General features: G+C 36.8%; 1 protein-coding gene across 1 annotated transcript; it reads left to right on the top strand.

The window, feature by feature from the left end:
* The first annotated feature begins 1,792 nt into the window (after window positions 1-1,792).
* Window positions 1,793-17,340, top strand: SLU7 (SLU7 homolog, splicing factor). The gene is made up of 16 exons (XM_068979735.1): window positions 1,793-1,845; window positions 4,015-4,198; window positions 5,020-5,173; window positions 5,470-5,550; window positions 5,849-6,013; window positions 7,821-7,889; window positions 11,094-11,141; window positions 11,331-11,462; window positions 11,702-11,799; window positions 11,952-12,019; window positions 12,156-12,295; window positions 13,043-13,204; window positions 14,669-14,773; window positions 14,926-14,997; window positions 15,111-15,227; window positions 15,815-17,340. Exons 2-16 carry the CDS (start codon window positions 4,029-4,031, stop codon window positions 15,992-15,994), a joined length of 1,761 nt encoding a protein of 586 aa, XP_068835836.1. The 5' UTR covers window positions 1,793-1,845; window positions 4,015-4,028; the 3' UTR covers window positions 15,995-17,340.
* Window positions 17,341-18,311: the final 971 nt, after the last annotated feature.

The raw sequence follows: 18,311 nt of genomic DNA, 5'->3' as shown, positions 1-18,311 counted from the left end.
TATTTTGAAGTTGTGATTAGGTTAGTTATCAAATATAAGTTTTCTATCAAGGACCTTAGCACAAGTAAAGCCATTTTGGGCCTGTGGCTTTTCTCTTTAACACCACCTACAGCTTCCAAGTGGCAATTCTTTATCTCCTTTTTGGATGCAAAGTTTCTATCTCCCTAGGCTAAGTCTCCCCTCCTACAATACGAAGCACTGTTTCTCAAGGTAACTGTAAAATGCCACAACCAACTCTTTTGTTTTCTTACTAATGATGCCCCAAACTCACTTTGCTATGCCCTGGACTGTTACTGTTGCTGCTACTGCTAAGTCACTTCAGTCGTGTCCAACTCTGTGCGATCCCATAGACGGCAGCCCACCAGGCTCCACCGTCCTTGGGATTCTCCAGGCAAGAACACGAGTGGGTTGCCATTTCCTTCTCCAATGCATGAAAGTGAAAACTGAAAGTGAAGTCACTCAGTCGTGTCCGACTCTTAGTGACCCCATGGACTGCAGCCAACCAGGCTCCTCCATCCATGGGATTTTCCAGGCAAGAGTACTGGAGTGGGGTGCCATTGCCTTCTCCAGACTGTTACTGGTGATATCCAAATTGCTAAACTACCCTCAAAATTTACAACCGCACCAAGATTCTAATTGTTCCCAGTTTATCAAACAGCCATCCCATCCAGAACTGATCCCTGCTTCCTCAGATCCTCCTTAGAATCCTCCAGGGGGGATCTGAACCTTACAAACAGTTCTTCCCTCTTGTCCAGCACATTCCATAATTCCACTGGGAGATGTATTCCCTGACTTGTGCCTGGTAGTTTTAACTAAACAGACCTTAACACTTTCAAACAAATTTCAGGAATTGTATTAAGGAGATAAAAATTAAGTGTGAGTGATTCATAGACTACTCACTTTCAGACTATTTTCTGACAATTTCCATTCCTTCAATTTTTGCCCTGTAAAATAAAAAGTAATATTTACATTGCTATGCTCTATGCACTAAAAATTCTTAATAAGAGTATGATGAGATTCTCTTAGAGGCAAAGATGTCATTTTAATATCTGAAAGAAACACATATTGTTTTGAAAAAACGTTACCAGAACAGATAGGATTTAAAGTGGGGGAGGGCGGGGGAACTGTACTCCAAAATTATCACTTTCCAGTATTTTATTACATATTATTCTTTAAAGAAAGGTTGAGATATCTATGACATTGTTTTTCCACAATGGAAATCGTTTTTTTTCCTAATGGTAAAATACAGATTCAACATCAGGGACGAGGTGTCACAAATGCTGAATTGCCCCATGTCTTCAAAGCCCCTAGTACACCCTTCATAGCGGTTTTCTAGAACTGTAAATTACTTAAATAATTCAGTCTTTCTCACTCTATATGATGTAAATTCGAGGAGAGGAAGACAATTTTGTGTTTACTTTGTCCCCAGCGTGTTATACAACCTGGCTACTAATTGATAGAGATTTTAACTGTTTTAACTTCAAGCACTTCGTAGCGCTCCAGCGATGCTTACGCTATTGTCTGTTCTCCGTATGAAGTTTGTTTTGTTTTGCTTTACGTCGTAATATTCGTCGAGTCTAAAAGAGATGAAAACCATGGAGCAGGAAAACAGCGGCTCAAACCTAACCCATTCCACTGACCTACCGTAGAGCTGTAGGAACAGCTCGAGATATCGCGAGGCCAGTTTCGGTTGGGCCCCCCCCCCACCCTGAGGCCCAAGTGCGCATGTGTGGGTCGCCAAAGTGCCGCAGTGGCTGCCGGGAGAGGGAGGAAGTCCGGAAGTAAACATTGGCGATCATCTTCATTCCTGTCGAACTGTGCTACGGTCTGCAGCGGTGGGACCGGGTAAGGAGATCTTGTGAGAACTTGGAACGAGGAGGAGGGTGAAGGTGGAAAACTCGGGGAAGAGGGCCAGAGGCTCCTAAATCTTAGGAATATCCTCACGGGATTGATGAACGCAAGGTTGAGAAGGGAACGGGGACCGAGAACCAAGGAAGCAGCTGTCCTAGGCCTCAGAAGTGGTACTTGTGCCCAGTCAGACCAGGACTGTGTCTTCAGTGGTTTTTAAAGTAAGAATTATAAGGTGCTATTGGACCTGAACTGTGCTTGTAATTCTTAAGCACTTGAAATGTTGGCCAATCTGAATACATGTAAAATCCGTATCAGATTTTAAAGAATTGGTTTATTTTTTCCTATGTTGAAATGAAAATGTGTTGGTAATTAGACAAAATTTTGCAAAAAGTAATTTTATCTGTTTCTTTTTGCTTTTTTAATATGTGTATGGAATATTTAAAATAACATATAGGGCTGGTGGTTTCTCTTGGACAGCGTTTCATTTGAGGGTTTTCAGTTTGGGTAGTGGGACAAGATATGACCAAATCTATGTTTGAAAAAATAACACTGCAGTGTGGAGAACTGATTGGCAGGAATCAGAAGAGACTAGTAGGGAAGAGTAATACACTCAGATTATTGATAGAAGGAGATGAATTCTAGATAGCATATTGAAAAGCAGAGACATTACTTTGCCAACAGAGATCCGTCTAGTCAAGGCTATGGTTTTTCCAGTGGTCATGTATTAATGTGAGAGTTGGACTGTGAAGAAAGCTGAGCACCGAAGAATTGATACTTTTGAACTGTGGTGCTGGAGAAGACTCTTGAGAGTCCCTTGGACTGCAAGGAGATCCAGCCAGTCCATTCTGAAGGAGATCAGCCCTGGGATTTCTTTGAAGGGAATGATGCTGAAGCTGAAACTCCAGTACTTTGGCCACCTCATGCGAAGAGTTGACTCATTGGAAAAGACTCTGATGCTGGGGGCAGGAGGAGAAGGGGACGACAGAGGATGAGATGGCTGGATGGCATCACTGACTCGATGGACGTGAGTCTGAGTGAACTCCGGGAGTTGGTGATGGACAGGGAGGCCTGGTGTGCTGCGATTCATGGGGTCACAAAGAGTCGGACACGACTGAGCAACTGAACTGAACTGAGATGAATTCGAGTGATATTCAGAAAGTGAAAATAACAGTACTTCGTGATGAAATAGGTATGGGAATTAGCTGGAACACTTCTGAAAAGGAATGGATGGTGGTATCTTTCATCAGTAGAGGGAACAGTGGAAGATTAGATTTCATAGAGATTATGAATTTGAATTAAGACATTGAGTTCAGGTTTCTTTGAGACATCTAAGTGGAGGTACTTTGAAGTAAGCAATTGGACTGTATTTATCTGAAGCTCAGAAAAAAGGTCTGAAGTAGAGAAATAAATTGGAGAGCCAACAGTTGTATATCGTGGCTATTGAAACCTTGGAAATAGATGAACTTGTCTTCTGGTGGAGTTTAGAGTGATGAAGAATTGAGCCTTGTGGAATCCAAAATTCAGTAACTGGGCAGAAATGGAGGAACTTATGAAGGATACAGGAGGAGTAGTGAAAGGGGTACAAAAAAACCCAGGGAAATATGGTGTCACATTAGCCAAAGGATAAGAATATATCAAAAGGGGGAGGAACAGAACTGAAAACTGCCCAGAGGACTTAGCACATTGCTAACTTAGAGGTCTCTTTGGAGCAGGGAGGGAAATGATTGAGAAGGGCAGCAGATAATGTGGAAATAGAGATAATGAATATAGGTGATCTTAAAGCGTCCAGCTTTTAAGAGGAACAGAGATAAGACCCTGTGTACTCAAGAAGGATTAGTGTGGTAGAAAAGTTTGAGACACATATGTACAGAGGAAATCAGGAATATATACATGAAAGAATGAGTCTCATGAAATTTTAAATGCATGTGCATGTCTCTCTCCACTTAACCAATTAGAGTTGAAAACACAACTACAACAGCATATAAAGACGTTAGTGGAGGAGAAAGAGACCTTTCCCTTACAGATGCTATGAAAGAAAAAGAACATATGAAACATTCTATATAACCCACAGTATGTGTTATTAGGGTGTACTTTTGATAGTTTCTCTGGTGAATTCAGAAAGGCCTAGTTTATTCTAACAGATATTTCTTCCTTTTGATGCAGGAGGTTAGATAACCATGTCAGCTGGAGCTGTGGATGCAGCTAATGCAGCCCCCTTGTCAGGATCCAAAGAAATGAGTTTGGAGGAACCAAAGAAGATGACTAGAGAGGACTGGAGAAAGAAGAAGGAGCTAGAAGAACAGCGAAAATTGGGTAATGCCCCTGCAGAAGTTGATGAAGAAGGAAAGTAAGTACTTAATTTTTTTTGCAAGATCTGTTCATTCAGAATTCAAATTCATGTCTACTTAGTTTACCTATTTCTCATCCTTTACTTTGACAGGAAACCATCTTTACCATTTCCATCATTTTTGTTTTCATTTATTGTATCAAACTCATATGTATAACGTTTAATAAATAATAACAAAGGACTTGTAATGATAGTCCTTTTTAGTTCTTCCCACTCCCTGTCCTACTGTACACAAGTGACTACAGCTGACCTTGAACAACACGGATTTGAACTGTGTTGGTCCACTTATGCTCATATATTTCTCAGTAAGTACATGCAGTGCCACACGATCTGCCACTGGTTGAATCTTCAGACTCCAAACCATAGGTACAGAGGCCCAGCTGTGCAACTTGAGCCTCCACAGGTTTAGGTATCCGAGCTTCCACAGGTTTTGGTATCTGAGGCAGGTCCTGGAACCAGTCCCTCTCAGATACCAAGCGAGGACTGAATTTGTCAATCTGTTTTGAGTTTTCTGGTTGATCCCTCTGAATCTCTAAATAACATACCTATACTATTATTATAATCAACTCAACATTATTAATTAACTTCTTGTTCTGATAAAAGATTAATCTCACTAACATAACCCTGTTTTCCTTCATCTCTTCTACATCTTTAGTTACATGACTATTTCTGGTTTCTCTAAAATTTTTTCACTCTAATATATTTTATTTTTAACTTTTTTTATTATAGGATAACAAGTATATTCTGTCTCCCCCTCCCACTGCAATATCTCTATCCTTACATTCTACAACTTTAAAAAAAAAAAATGTTTTTTTTTACAGAGACATCAATCCTCATATTCCTCAGTATATTTCTTCAGTGCCATGGTATATTGACCCATCAAAAAGGCCTACTTTAAAGCACCAGAGACCACAGCCAGAGAAACAAAAGCAGTACAGCTCATCAGGAGAATGGTACAAGAGGGGTGTAAAAGAGGTAGGTATGCAACCTGTCTATATGTGTGTAGAAATGGAGATTTTTTAAGAACTTAGTATAAGAACCTCTAATGTGATACTACATGACCTTTTATCTGGTATTAAAATTCACAATACATACTACTTTAGTTTCTATATTTTATAAATTTGATATTGCTAAAGTCTTTAAGCTTTATTGGTTTTCCTCTTAACAAATAAGTCATTTCATTAGACAGTACAGTAATGAGAGCCAAAGTTATTTTTAACTTATTTAAATAAATAAAAATGTTCTTTGTTTTTCTTTATATCCGCTTATAGAATTCCATAACCACTAAATACCGAAAAGGAGCGTGTGAAAACTGTGGAGCCATGACACACAAAAAGAAAGACTGTTTTGAGGTAAGCGCACCTTTGAGAATTTTGGAAACTGCTGTCAGAGAGTCTCTTTCTTTATTTGTGTCAGAGAACGTAATTCTGTTTATTAAATTACCTATATTTAGGTACAAGTTAAATGAAAACATTAACTTGGGTGAAATTAGTTCAGCACTGTCAAAATTTTTTGCAGGAGGACTAACTGGTAATTGAATAAACCATAAAGTCCCATGGTGTGTTCACACTGCTCTGTAAAGGTTATATGAAATTTTCCTCATGGCTTCAGATACTTAGGGGAAAAATTTAATCCTACTCTGTTTTCCAGAGACCTAGGCGAGTTGGAGCAAAATTTACGGGGACTAATATAGCTCCAGATGAACATGTCCAGCCTCAGCTGATGTTTGACTACGATGGGAAGAGGGATCGGTGGAATGGCTACAATCCAGAAGAACACATGAAAATTGTAGAAGAGTATGCCAAAGTTGACCTGGTAAGCACAGTTCACTGCTTTTCTGCTTTCCTTAAAGAATGTATATTTTGGTATATCTCTAGTGTAGCAACTCTGTTTTTTGTCTTTATGCAGTATAAAAATGATTGCATTTTTATTGTAGTAGTAGTAAGCCTAATTGAATAGTGAAATAAACAGTATATACTAACCCTATTTGGCAGCACTTTCTTTCTACTTTATTCTCATATTGTCCATTACTCCTTGATTTAGTTTGCAGGAAATACTGGAAGCACGAGAATAGAGTGTTCAAAACTTTTGGCTTCTTGAGGTTATATAAACTCTTGGCTCCCAGACTGTATCTTGCTTATGGGCCTGTTTTATAGGTGTCTCACATAGCATTTGAGGGTGGGGAAAGAAGAATAGGATAACTCCTTTCAGGAAACTGAATTTTATTTTAATTTAACCTCAGTTTTTTCTGTTACAATTTCACCTACTCACTCCCATTTTTTAAAAAACCATAGTCACTGCTGTTTTTTGGTTTTGTGTTCCTTTTTTTTTTTTTAAAGTAGAGTTAACATGTAAGACTGTGGGATTTCACATTTTAATAAAATCTGAATTTTATCTTTTCTCAAACAATGAAATATGTGGTAATCCTGGGCCACACGGAAAGAGTCAGTCATCTGGAGTCAAGTGGCACCTTGTCAGCAAGGCTTGCTCTCTGCAGTTTATCCCTGGTGCTGTCTAGCTTAGTTTATATTAATGCCTGACTCAAACAGGACTTTATAACTCTTGTTTAAATATGGCCAATTGGATCTGACTCATTTTCATTTTGGGTTTTTTTTTTTAATTTATTTTTTATTAAATGAAAGACTCTTTCAATTCTACAGTGCTTTACAATTTTCAAAAGTTTCACACACATGATTTCATATAATCCCATAATAAACCCCCTTTTATTAATCTCCTACCTGCTTATTGCTCCTCCCCTTTTCTTCTACCAATTGGTAACCACTAGTTTGTTCTCTGTTATCTGTGAATCTGTTTCTTTCATGTTTTATTCAGTAGTTTGTTGTATTTTTTAGATTCCACACAGTACTTGTCTTTCTCTGACCAATTTCACTTAGTATAATGCCCTCCAAGTCCATCCATGTTGCTGCAAATGACAAAATTTCATTCCTTTTTATAGCTAAGTAGTAGTCCATTGTGTACCACATCATCTTTATTCATTCATCTGGTTTTTTTAATTAATTTTTATTTTGATATTGTTGCTTTATAGTGTTATATTAGTTTTTGCTATATAACAAAGTGAAACAGTTGCGTATATACGTATATACATCCTTTTTTAGGCCACTACAGCATTGAGTAGTTTGGGGCATTTTTTGTTTGTTTCTTTGGCTGCCCCATGTAGCTTGTGGAATCTTAGTTCCCCAACCAGGGATCAAACCTGTGTCCTTGGCAGTGAAAGCATGGAGTCCTAACCATTTGACTACCAGGGAATTTCCCTGAATTCCTGTTCTTCAGGAGCCAGATGTCTAGAGCTACAAGACAACCTTGTCCAGTGACCTTTTCTGAAAACAGTAAACTTATGCGTTTTATTGATATAAAAATTAAATCTTCATTTGATGGGACTTGCTGGTGGTCCATGGCCAGAACTCCATACTCCCAGTGCTGGGTGGGTGCTGGGGTTCATTACCTTGTCAGGGAACTAGATCCCACATGCTACAATTAAGGGTTTGCATGCCACAATTAAGACTCAATACAGCTAAATAAATCAATGAAAATAAATATATTTTAAAAAGTAAATGTTCATTTAAATATTGAAAGTATATTTCAAATGTTTCTTTTTCCTTAGGCAAAACGAACGCTGAAAGCCCAAAAACTCCAAGAAGAATTAGCCTCAGGAAAATTAGTGGAACAAGCTGTAAGTAATAAATTGATCATTAAAAAATTTCACACTTTTAGTAAACAAAAAATGAAGATTGACACAAAAATTCATTTTATCTCTCTCCAGTTAGAAGAAATTTGAGAGAGGGAAGTGCTATCAAGAGGAAAGAGTAAAACTGACACATTAAAGGTTCAAGGGACTATAAATTGATGCAGGCATTTTGGAGAGAATATTGCCATAAAACATTTATATACCTTTTCTGGAATTAAATTAGTAGATCTATCCATCCTAAAAATTTTCTAGTATTCAGAAAAATCATTTTGCACAAAAATGTTCACTTCAGCACTTTTTACAACACTAAGAAATTGAAACTAGTTTAATAAGGAATTAGTGAAGTGAGCTATCCTTCCTCTGCATGAGAGAATGTTGCATAGCTCTTAAAATGGCTTTCATCAAAGCTTAGTAACAGCACTGGATAACATATTTTAATGACACATGTAAAATATCATATTACCTCATAGGGAAGATGACTAGAACACTAGTCCTCATTTAATATAGAGATTAAAACACTAGTTCTCATTTAGTATAGAATTAGTGGATTTTTCTTTTTATTTATTTTAGCATTTTCTACACTTTGAACATGTAAGGCAAAAAGAATTCTCAAACTAAAAAAAAAAAGATATATTGCAGACAGGTTTTTTCCTATATTTTTTTCCCGAGTCAGTCAATTTAATAGTTAAGTTATGCTTATTAGAGTTGTGAAAGTTTGTTTTTAACAAATTTATGGTGTAAGTAAAAAACATTTTTGAGTTATCAAGTTTAAATTTCTAAAGAGGACCCTTAATAAGTGAGGTCACTCAGTCATGTCCAACTCTTTGCAACCCCATGGACTGTAGCCTACCAGGCTCCTCCGTCCATGGCATTTTCCAGGCAAGGGTACTGGAGTGGGTTGCCATTTTCTTCTCTAGAAAGGGACCCTTAGCAAGTATAATTACAAAGCAAAGAAAACTAGGTAAGTTAATCACCAAGTGAGCAGTCACAGAGGCAGGTTCAAAGCACAAGTTAACAGAGAGATGATGTTAAAATCCAGCTGTGCCCCTAGCTAGCAAGATGGTCCTGGAAAAATTAATTTGCTTCTCTGAGCCTCAGTTTATCATCTCTAAAGCAGAGAGAACAACGCCTACCCACCCCCTACCCCAACACACATACACACAAGAGGCTTAGCATACATATCACACAGTAAACACTTGGTAATTAGTAGCTAGTGTTGTGATTGTTAAGCATTACCAACTCTGGAAGAAAGAAGAGGGCTTTTTTATTGTTTTTCTAACATGTTCTCTGTTGTTTCTTGTAACCATATTATAATTTATTTTCCTAGTAAGCATACTTAAATGTTTGTAAGGGACTGCTGAGTTTTGCCCATTTGGATGTGAAGATTAACTACATACAGTAGGACTGTGTCTACTGTATAGATTTAGCAATATAAATATCCTTTGTTGAACTAGCAACTTGCAAGAACTCAAAAAAATTCTTAAAAAACATTTCCAATTTTGAAAGTAACACATACTCAGAAAAAATATATAGAAAACTATAAAGAAGAAAAATATTCCTTATGTTAACCATTAACATTTTAAAGTGGGTCTTTTAGTGTCCCAGTCCACTCCCTCACATATATCCATGTATGTGTATGATTGTAATACAACATGTTTTTTAAATGGATTCATGTTTACATTCTCATTTATCATCTACTTTTTCAGTTAAATAATATACAGTACAGAGGACTTGTTTTCTATATCATTAAATGTAGACCTATAACATTTATTTTTATATAAATTCACATTCAGTAAACAAAATAATTTAAGACATATGTGCAGTGAAAAGTCTCCCACTCCTGCCTCAGTCCATCCTATCTCTAAACCTCACACCCCATAATCTTTTTTATTTTTCTTACAGATCCTTTCAGAGTTTCTTGTGTAAATACAAACAAATACAAACATATAATCTAATTCCCATCTTTGCCTCTCTTTTTTTCCCAAACAAAAAAAGGTAGCAAAATATGAAAAGTAAAAAGAAAAGTGAAAATGTTAGTCACTCAGTTGTGGCTGACTCTTAGCGACCTAAAGTACTGAAACCCACTAGGCTCCTCTGTCCATGGAATTCTCCAAACAGGAACACTGGAGTGGGTAGCCATTCCCTTCTCCAGGGGATCTTCCCAACCCAGTGATGGAACCTGGGTCTCCTGCATTACAGGCAGATTCTTTACCATCTCACCCACTAGGGAGCCCAAAGTATACATATGAATATTTTTCTGCAGCTGGACAAATCACTTTAATGGTTGTTCAGTGTTTATTGAGTGCAGTAATTTATATAACCATTCATCTCTTGTTGATTTGTTTTTTTCCCAGTTATCTGTACAGTAGTACACATTAGAGTCTTACATAATATATACATCTTTATATAATAGACATACTAATTTCTTTACAATAAATTCCTAAAAGTGAAATTGTTGATACACTGGATATGTATATATAAAATCTGATGACTTATCACTTAGCAAGCATTTTAAAAGGCTATACTAAAATTTTTGCTTCCACCAATATACTATATATATATATTTTTATACATACATATTTCCACATCTGCCTACTGAGCTGGAAGATGTGGACATTTAAAGGGGCATAATGAAATACTGAGCACTTTGTTCCAGGAATTTTGTGGAGTTAGAGAATATACTGACCAACCGCTAATTAAGAAAGAGTGTCTTTGAGGCATGGAGTTCACACCTCTTCAAATCATAGTATGTTGTCACCTGAGTAGATTTCTTCATTGCCGAAATTTTACAAAGGCTGTTTTGGCTCTAAAGATACTTATTACATGATCCTGGTAACTTTCCTTTTTGTCCTTCATAGAAAAACAGTGAAATTTAATGAAAATGTTGTGTCTGAAGATAAACATGTATGAAATGAATATTTATTAGGTATATTGATCAACTTAATCTTTCTGTTACATATTTGTGATTATAATCCTATCATCAATGAAAATTTTGGATTTGTAGACAGTCTGATAAAATTATTCTCAGTGACATACTTGTATTTAAAACTTGTGTGCTCACTACAGGTGAGAAATATTAGAATTTGTTCAGTTAAATTTATTATTTTAATTATGTTTTTAAAAGTGTTAAATAATCATTTGATTCAGTATAATAAAATCACAAATTCATTTTCTTCTTTTGTGGCATAGAATTCTCCAAAACATCAGTGGGGAGAAGAGGAACCAAATTCTCAGACGGTAATACATACAGGTCCTATCAGGGTATACATTAAGGTTTAAATTTCTGATGTCTAATGTTAGTAATAACTCATGATAATAATAGGCTTAAAGAATACAAGGAGTAAGGGTTGGGTTAAAGGGAAAGTAAGAACTAGATGCTGCTCTTTTTTTCTTAAAATTTTTTCCCCTTCTCTTTTCCTCTTTCAGGAAAAAGATCATAACAGTGAAGATGAGGATGAAGATAAATATGCAGATGATATTGACATGCCTGGACAGAATTTTGACTCTAAGAGACGAATTACTGTCCGGAATCTCAGGATTCGAGAAGATATTGCAAAAGTAAGCCTTGCCAACTTAACATACATATTCAGAAAACATTTGTCTTCCCAACCTAAATTTTGTCTACTCACATGGTATCTGGATAGTATATGGGTAATATACTCAGTCATTCCTAAGTATGTCACCCCAGACATGTGCCCGCACACACACACACTCGCTCACTTACCTCCTACCAGTCTCCTAAAATCTTTGATGAAAGTAAACATTAACACCGTCTTAAAACATTTTTTTCTTTCTAGTATTTGCGGAATTTAGATCCAAATTCTGCTTACTATGATCCCAAAACTAGAGCAATGAGAGAGAATCCCTATGCGAATGCTGGGAAGAATCCAGATGAGTAAGTAGCAAGTTCACTGTAAAGATTTCAGGGTAGGGGAAGGAGTTTTTATTAATAAAATGCAATCTTAATTAAAATGAGTATCATCTATGGTTGGGTCAGAAAAAAATTTCCTTAATCTCTGAAACAGTTTTTTTTTTTTTTTTAAACAGAGTCAGCTACGCGGGGGATAACTTCGTTAGATACACAGGTGATACCATATCAATGGCCCAGACACAATGTAAGTGTTTCTTCTATGTCAAGGTATTTGATGTCAGCTCATAAGAAATTTGGGGGCATTTTTTTTAAAGCTTGTTTTCAAGAAGCCTGAAAACAGTGTAGCTGACAACTCATTACGATGGTTTTAATTACCCTAGTGTTTGCTTGGGAAGCCTATGACAAAGGGTCTGAAGTGCATCTACAAGCAGATCCTACAAAACTAGAGTTATTGTATAAGTCCTTCAAAGTCAAGAAAGAAGACTTCAAAGAACAGCAGAAAGAAAGCATCCTGGAAAAGGTAATTATGACCAAACGACACACAATCCGTTTTAATCCATCGGGATTAGGTGCAATTGGTATACAGTATCAGTATAACTATATCAGTGAGCTTTTACAGCAAAACAAGCCACCTCAAAGCCTAATAGTTTGAATAGGCATTTATTCTTTCTCACTGTTTTGTACATCAGCTGCGTCTCCTGTTCTGAGCCTGCCTATCTGAAACCAGATGATCTAGAATGGCCTCCCTTTGGTTTCCAGCAGGTAGCAGGTCTCCTCTGTCCCAAGGAGGCCTCACCTCTACCCCATGTGGGTTCTCATCCTCTGATAGGCTAGCCCAGCTTTTTTACGTGACATTCTCAGGATACCAGAGATTAGCAACAAAGTGTGCCCTCGTGCACAAGTGTTTTTCAGGTCTTTGCTTACATCATATTTGCCAATATTCCAAGGGCCAGAACAAGTAGCATGGCCAGGCCCAGATCCAAGGGATGAAGCACCAAAATCATGTGGCAAATGGGGGCATGCACACAGGATAAGGGGAATTTCATATGAGCCTTTTATAATTCACCACACTCAACAGATGAATAGCAATTGAGACATGTCTTATTTGCCTATGAAAGTTTGGTGGCTTTTTTTTTCACTGTGTTTTATATAACAAAGCCCATGAAGAATAGTCCTCTAATCTTTGTGATTGGAAATAAACTCCTCAGTAGAGATTTGAATGCAAATCTTTGTAAAATATATTTAATAATGATCAATGTCCTTTTAGTACGGCGGTCAAGAACACTTGGATGCTCCTCCAGCTGAATTGCTTTTAGCTCAGACTGAAGACTATGTGGAGTACTCAAGACATGGGACAGTCATCAAAGGACAGGAGCGGGCTGTCGCCTGCTCCAAGTACGAGGAAGATGTGAAGATCAACAATCACACAGTATGTGTTGAACTAGAATTATATTGTGTCCTTGTTAGCATTTTGATTTGGATTATAGTTTTCATTAGTAAGTCATTGTTGTGTTTTGGTTTTTTGTATTTTAACTTTCTTATTTTTAACAATTTTTAAAGGTTATATTCCATTTACAGTTTTTACAAAATACTGGCTGTATTCCCTGCATTGTACAGTGCATCCTGGTGGCCTGTCTTAACCCAGTAATGTGTACCTTCCACCCTCCCATCCCTGTGCTGCCTCTCCCCTCCTCTCCGTTGTTAACCACTAGTTTGATCTGTGAGTCTGCTGCTTTTTTTCTGTATTCACTAGTTTGTTGTTTTTGTTTCGATTCCACATATAAGTGATATCATATAAGTTTTTGACTTATTTCGCTAAGCATAATGCCCCTTCACGTCCATCCATGTTGCTGCAAATGGTAAAATTTTATTCTTTTTTATGGCTGAGTAGTATTCTGTTGTATACCACATCTTCTTTGTCATTCATCTGTGTCTTAATTAATTTTTAGTGTAATACTGTTGCTTTATTCCCTGTATTTTCTATAAACAGGAATTCAGATACAAAGGCTTGATATAAGTTAAATATTTTGACAGAGACACTTCACAGATGACAAAGTATATGTCATATTGCATATTGTATCACATACGTGATAAAGCTTATTTAATTTGCTGTACTTTTATAGTACCCAAACTACACTTGTCTTTCTAAGTAAGAGTCAAAAACCTAGCTACCTAATAAGAGCCAGGCCAGTAATCATGTATGAGTGAAATGAGCCAGGCAGATTTTACAAACTAGAGAACACGAGCCCTGTCTAAAAGGAGCATCCAACTGGTCAGCAACAGGCAGTTACTGACAAGTGTGAATGTGCCTAGAATTTCCCAATCCTTCTGAAGTTTTCAAGAGAAGCCAGGTAGCCTAATTTTTTTAATTTGGCGGGGAGAATGAGAATAGAATGTAAGATCATTGTAACTACACACTCACCCTGTTAGCTAACCCTGGAGTCCCTTTAATTTTCACTGTTTATCACCAGCATGTGAGACTAACCCCACAAGGACCTACTGTATAGCACAGGGGACTATACTCAATATTTTTTAATAACCTATGGAGAAGGAAATGGCAAACCAATCTAGTGTTCTTGCCTGGAGAATCCCAGGGACGGGGGAGCCTGGTGGACTGCCGTCTATGGGGTCACACAGAGTTGGACACGACTGAAGTGACTTAGCAGCAGCAGCAGCATGAGAGAAAAGAATCTGAAAGAGAAAATATATATATATATGTATATATTCTGTGCTGTACACCTGAAACTAACAACGTGGTAAATCAACTATACTTCAGTTTTTTGAAAATAATACAATTGATTAAAGATAGGGTTTTTTTTACAAAGAAAAACAGTATATGAGAAACCTTAGTTTCAGGCTCCTTTTTAAGTAACCTCTCTCTCTCTCTCTGCAGCATATCTGGGGATCTTACTGGAAAGAAGGCCGATGGGGATACAAATGCTGTCACTCTTTTTTCAAGTATTCCTATTGTACTGGAGAAGCTGGGAAGGAGATTGCTGTAAGTAATTGTCCTCTAGTTAGTAAAAACAGCCAAAGCCCTTAGGTCGAACATCTGTATGAAACATATATTTTTATGTTTCAAATTTTAACTTTTTCTTAGATGATTGGTAGCTATGATACTCAAGTTAGATTACATATACTTTTCCACAGAATTCAGAGGAATGTATTATAAATGATTTAACTGGAGAAGAATCTGTGAAAAAACCTCAAACCCTCATGGAGGTATGTCCAATTCAGTTGTCCTGAATTTTTAAGTCTTAAAGGGAAGACTTTAAAACTTGCCCTAGAACTTTGGTTTTGCATCAATAACACTATATGTAAATGCTCTGTATCAGATGCATCAGGAAAAACTAAAAGAGGAGAAAAAGAAAAAGAAGAAGAAGAAGAGGAAGCATCGAAAGAGCAGTTCAGAGAGTGATGATGAAGAAAAGAAACATGAAAAGTTGAAAAAGGTACTTTGTGAAGGCTAAATAAATAGTAAAAGTGACCACAGTCTTTATTTGTAGGAATCTTAGAAAATTATCTTATCTTATTCCCAAGCTCATTTTAAAAATGAGCAAACAAACTCGAAAACTGGGTGATTTGCTTGGGTCACCTGTCAGGTCCAGAATACAAATGGAGATTTTGTGTGTCTCCATATGGCCTGCGAGTTACTGACATGTTCCCCAGAGAGAATTGCCATCTAACTCTATAATTGTAAGCTTCAGCAAGTCTTGGGAAAAGTCAGAATTGTATTCTTCACCAAAAGCATCAGTTGCCGGCTTCTGTCAGTAAAATGAATCTCATTCAGTTTTTGTTGTTAAATAAAATTTCTTTAACATTGAAAATGTCATAGGATGTTTTGTGCTCTATGAAAATTTTTGAGCCAAATAATAATTAGTTGTAGCTTGACAGCGATAGAGCTGACTCCCAAGCAGAGGCAATCTAGGATTTTGATGTAACAATTCAGAGTCAGTGGGGTCTTTTGGTACTCTGCCACTTCTGAACCAAAGGGATCGGACTCAGAGCCATGGTACTCATGTATTTCTTCTCACTATAGGCACTGAATGCAGAGGAGGCCCGTCTTCTTCACGTCAAGGAGATCATGCAGATTGATGAGAGGAAGCGACCTTACAACAGCATATATGAAACTCGGGAACCCACTGAAGAGGAAATGGAGGCCTACAGAATGAAACGTCAGAGGCCAGATGACCCCATGGCCTCCTTCCTCGGACAGTAGTAACTCGTCACTGATGCTGACCCAAGATAGACTCTGCTTATACATTCTTTTAGATTCTTGCTGTTGATTATCGATGGAAAAATCCATATCTATTCTCATTAAAGTCAGGAAGCAAGGAGACTGCCTGACTTTAATAAAGTATCCAGAAGTCTCATAGTAAATTCATTCCTTTACACGGTGAAGAACAAAGAAGAAGAAATAAAGTGGTTCATTAAGTGCAGATTAATATTTTATTTCCAATTTTGTATTAGTGATTGGGAAAAGATCTTAGTTCTCCACCTATCATGAATATCTTCTCAACATTTATTTATTAAGTTCCAAACTTTTATTTCCTCAACTTTTATGGCCCTTTATATAGTGTTAGGACTCATTGTGAAGGCAATTAATTACTCTTTCTTGAAACAAGGGCTTCATTTTTTTTTAATTAATAGTAACTGTAACTGTAGTTATTTAATAATCATTTCTTTTTGCCTTCTCAGATTTTTCTGATCTGAAACTGATAACCTATCTTGAGCTTTGGGTTACTGGAAGGAAATCTGTAGAACGTGTGAATAACTATCCCTGATGTCAGTCTGTGTAGTAACAATTCTGTTTCCCCTTGGTTATAAAATTTTGATTTTCAAAACATTTCCTTATATCTTATACTCAGAACTAAATGTGTTAGCCTTTGAATGGGGAAAAAAGTTTTTCACCCTGAGTCAGTGTTGACTGATAAGTCCTAGGTCTTTTACCAGTCTGGACAGGAGTATTCAGACACTGAAATCCTCTCCTTTGTCACAGAGAATATGGTTTGTGATACTAATTGCTATTTTAATTGTGATTGCCTTTATATAACAGTCATGAATATTAGATTTTTAAAAGATTGTTGAGTATCTGTTGTACCTAATCTTTATAGCCAGCAGGTGTGTCTCCGTAAAATTTGCAAAAAGTGAAACCTGAAGTTGAATGTTTCTTCAGAATATTACAAGTATAGCCTGTAGGGCTATTAGTATTTGAGAATGACATGATTTTTAAGCTGCTTCTAATAACATTGGGAAGATAGTACTGACAGAGTGGGATGGGTGAAAACAGCCTGTTTAAAACCCCTGACACAAGTACATTGACTTTTAACAGTTCACTGGCTTTTCTGAACTACCAAAACCCACTAGGATATTGCGTTAACATCTCAGAAATACTGCTGATGGGAAAGTAACTAAATCAAACTGTCAAGTACTGTGGATATACATTGCATCTAAATTCAGACCAGTATGAAACTGATGCAAACAGATCTAATTCTTACCTGCTTTAAGAATGTCAAAAATTTTTGTTTTCATATTCCTACCTTAACATACGCTGGTTCAACATAAAATCTGATATTAGTGTCTATTTTGTATTTTATTTATCTTTTGTTAATAAAGATATATAATTGGAAATATTTAACTGTGAATAGTTTGTAGCATTATTTCAAATATTTGGCAGAAAAGTAGTTTATAGGACTGGCAAGAAGGCTGAGTTAGCTTCTGCACATTTGAATTAGAAAATTTCAGGACACGTTTAACTCAAAAAAATGTGTCACCTAACATTTTGGGGCTTCTGTTTTCTTTTGTGAAACCTAATTTAAGCTGATTTTAGAAAGAAATCTATAATATCTGAAATCATGTCTTATTTTCTGTTTCCTTTTGGATAAAAGGTAACATCTAGAACATTACTCAAGATACAAGCTTTGATTTTATTATCTCAGTTATAGATGACGAGTGCTGGAACTATGTGCTATAGTTTGCATATATTATCCCTCAGAAGACTTTCATGGGGTGAGTAATAGGATGATATGCGTATTTCACAATAAGCATAAGGACTCATTGAGTCCAGGTAGCTTGCTCAGGTCCTAACAGTAAAAGGTTGGGGTCAGGATGTAAACCAAAGTCTTTGACTCTAAAGCCTATTCCTTTCTCTAACATTTAAGGCCCAGATTTTTGGACCAGGAAGGCTGGTCTTTTGCAGTTTCTCTCATTGACAGAAACCTTAGGCAGGCTCTCGGTGTTTTTATCAGGCTCACCCTCAAGACCTGAAAATGAGGTATCTGCCCCACTTTGTTTGACATTTCTCCCTCCCCTAGGCTTGTGGGATGCGGCTCACAAGACTGACTATACAAAAATGAATGAAATGTGATGTCATGAAAAACCCTTAAAATAGAAAAGAGGACTGTATTTCGGTTTGTTTCATTCAACATTTTCTAGTTTCTACTTAAGATTTTTTCTCTATGATATGGGTTTATTTCTCTAAAAGTCTTGTTTAAAAGAATCTTAAAAGCCATTTCTCTAAGATGGATGATGATTCT

Source organism: Capricornis sumatraensis, chromosome 9 (genome assembly GCF_032405125.1).
Source record: "Capricornis sumatraensis isolate serow.1 chromosome 9, serow.2, whole genome shotgun sequence".
NCBI lineage: Eukaryota > Metazoa > Chordata > Mammalia > Artiodactyla > Bovidae > Capricornis > Capricornis sumatraensis.
Note: the sequence above shows the minus strand (reverse complement) of the source record. Positions and strands in the feature narration are given on the sequence as shown.

Bases quoted from the DNA above. Each gene is read 5' to 3' on its own strand.
- SLU7 (XM_068979735.1), top strand. From the start codon at position 4,029: ATGTCAGCTGGAGCTGTGGATGCAGCTAATGCAGCCCCCTTGTCAGGA. The intron at 11,800-11,951 runs GTAAGTAGCAAG...TTTTTTAAACAG, and splicing joins GCTGGGAAGAATCCAGATGA to AGTCAGCTACGCGGGGGATA. The intron at 12,020-12,155 runs GTAAGTGTTTCT...TAATTACCCTAG, and splicing joins ATCAATGGCCCAGACACAAT to TGTTTGCTTGGGAAGCCTAT.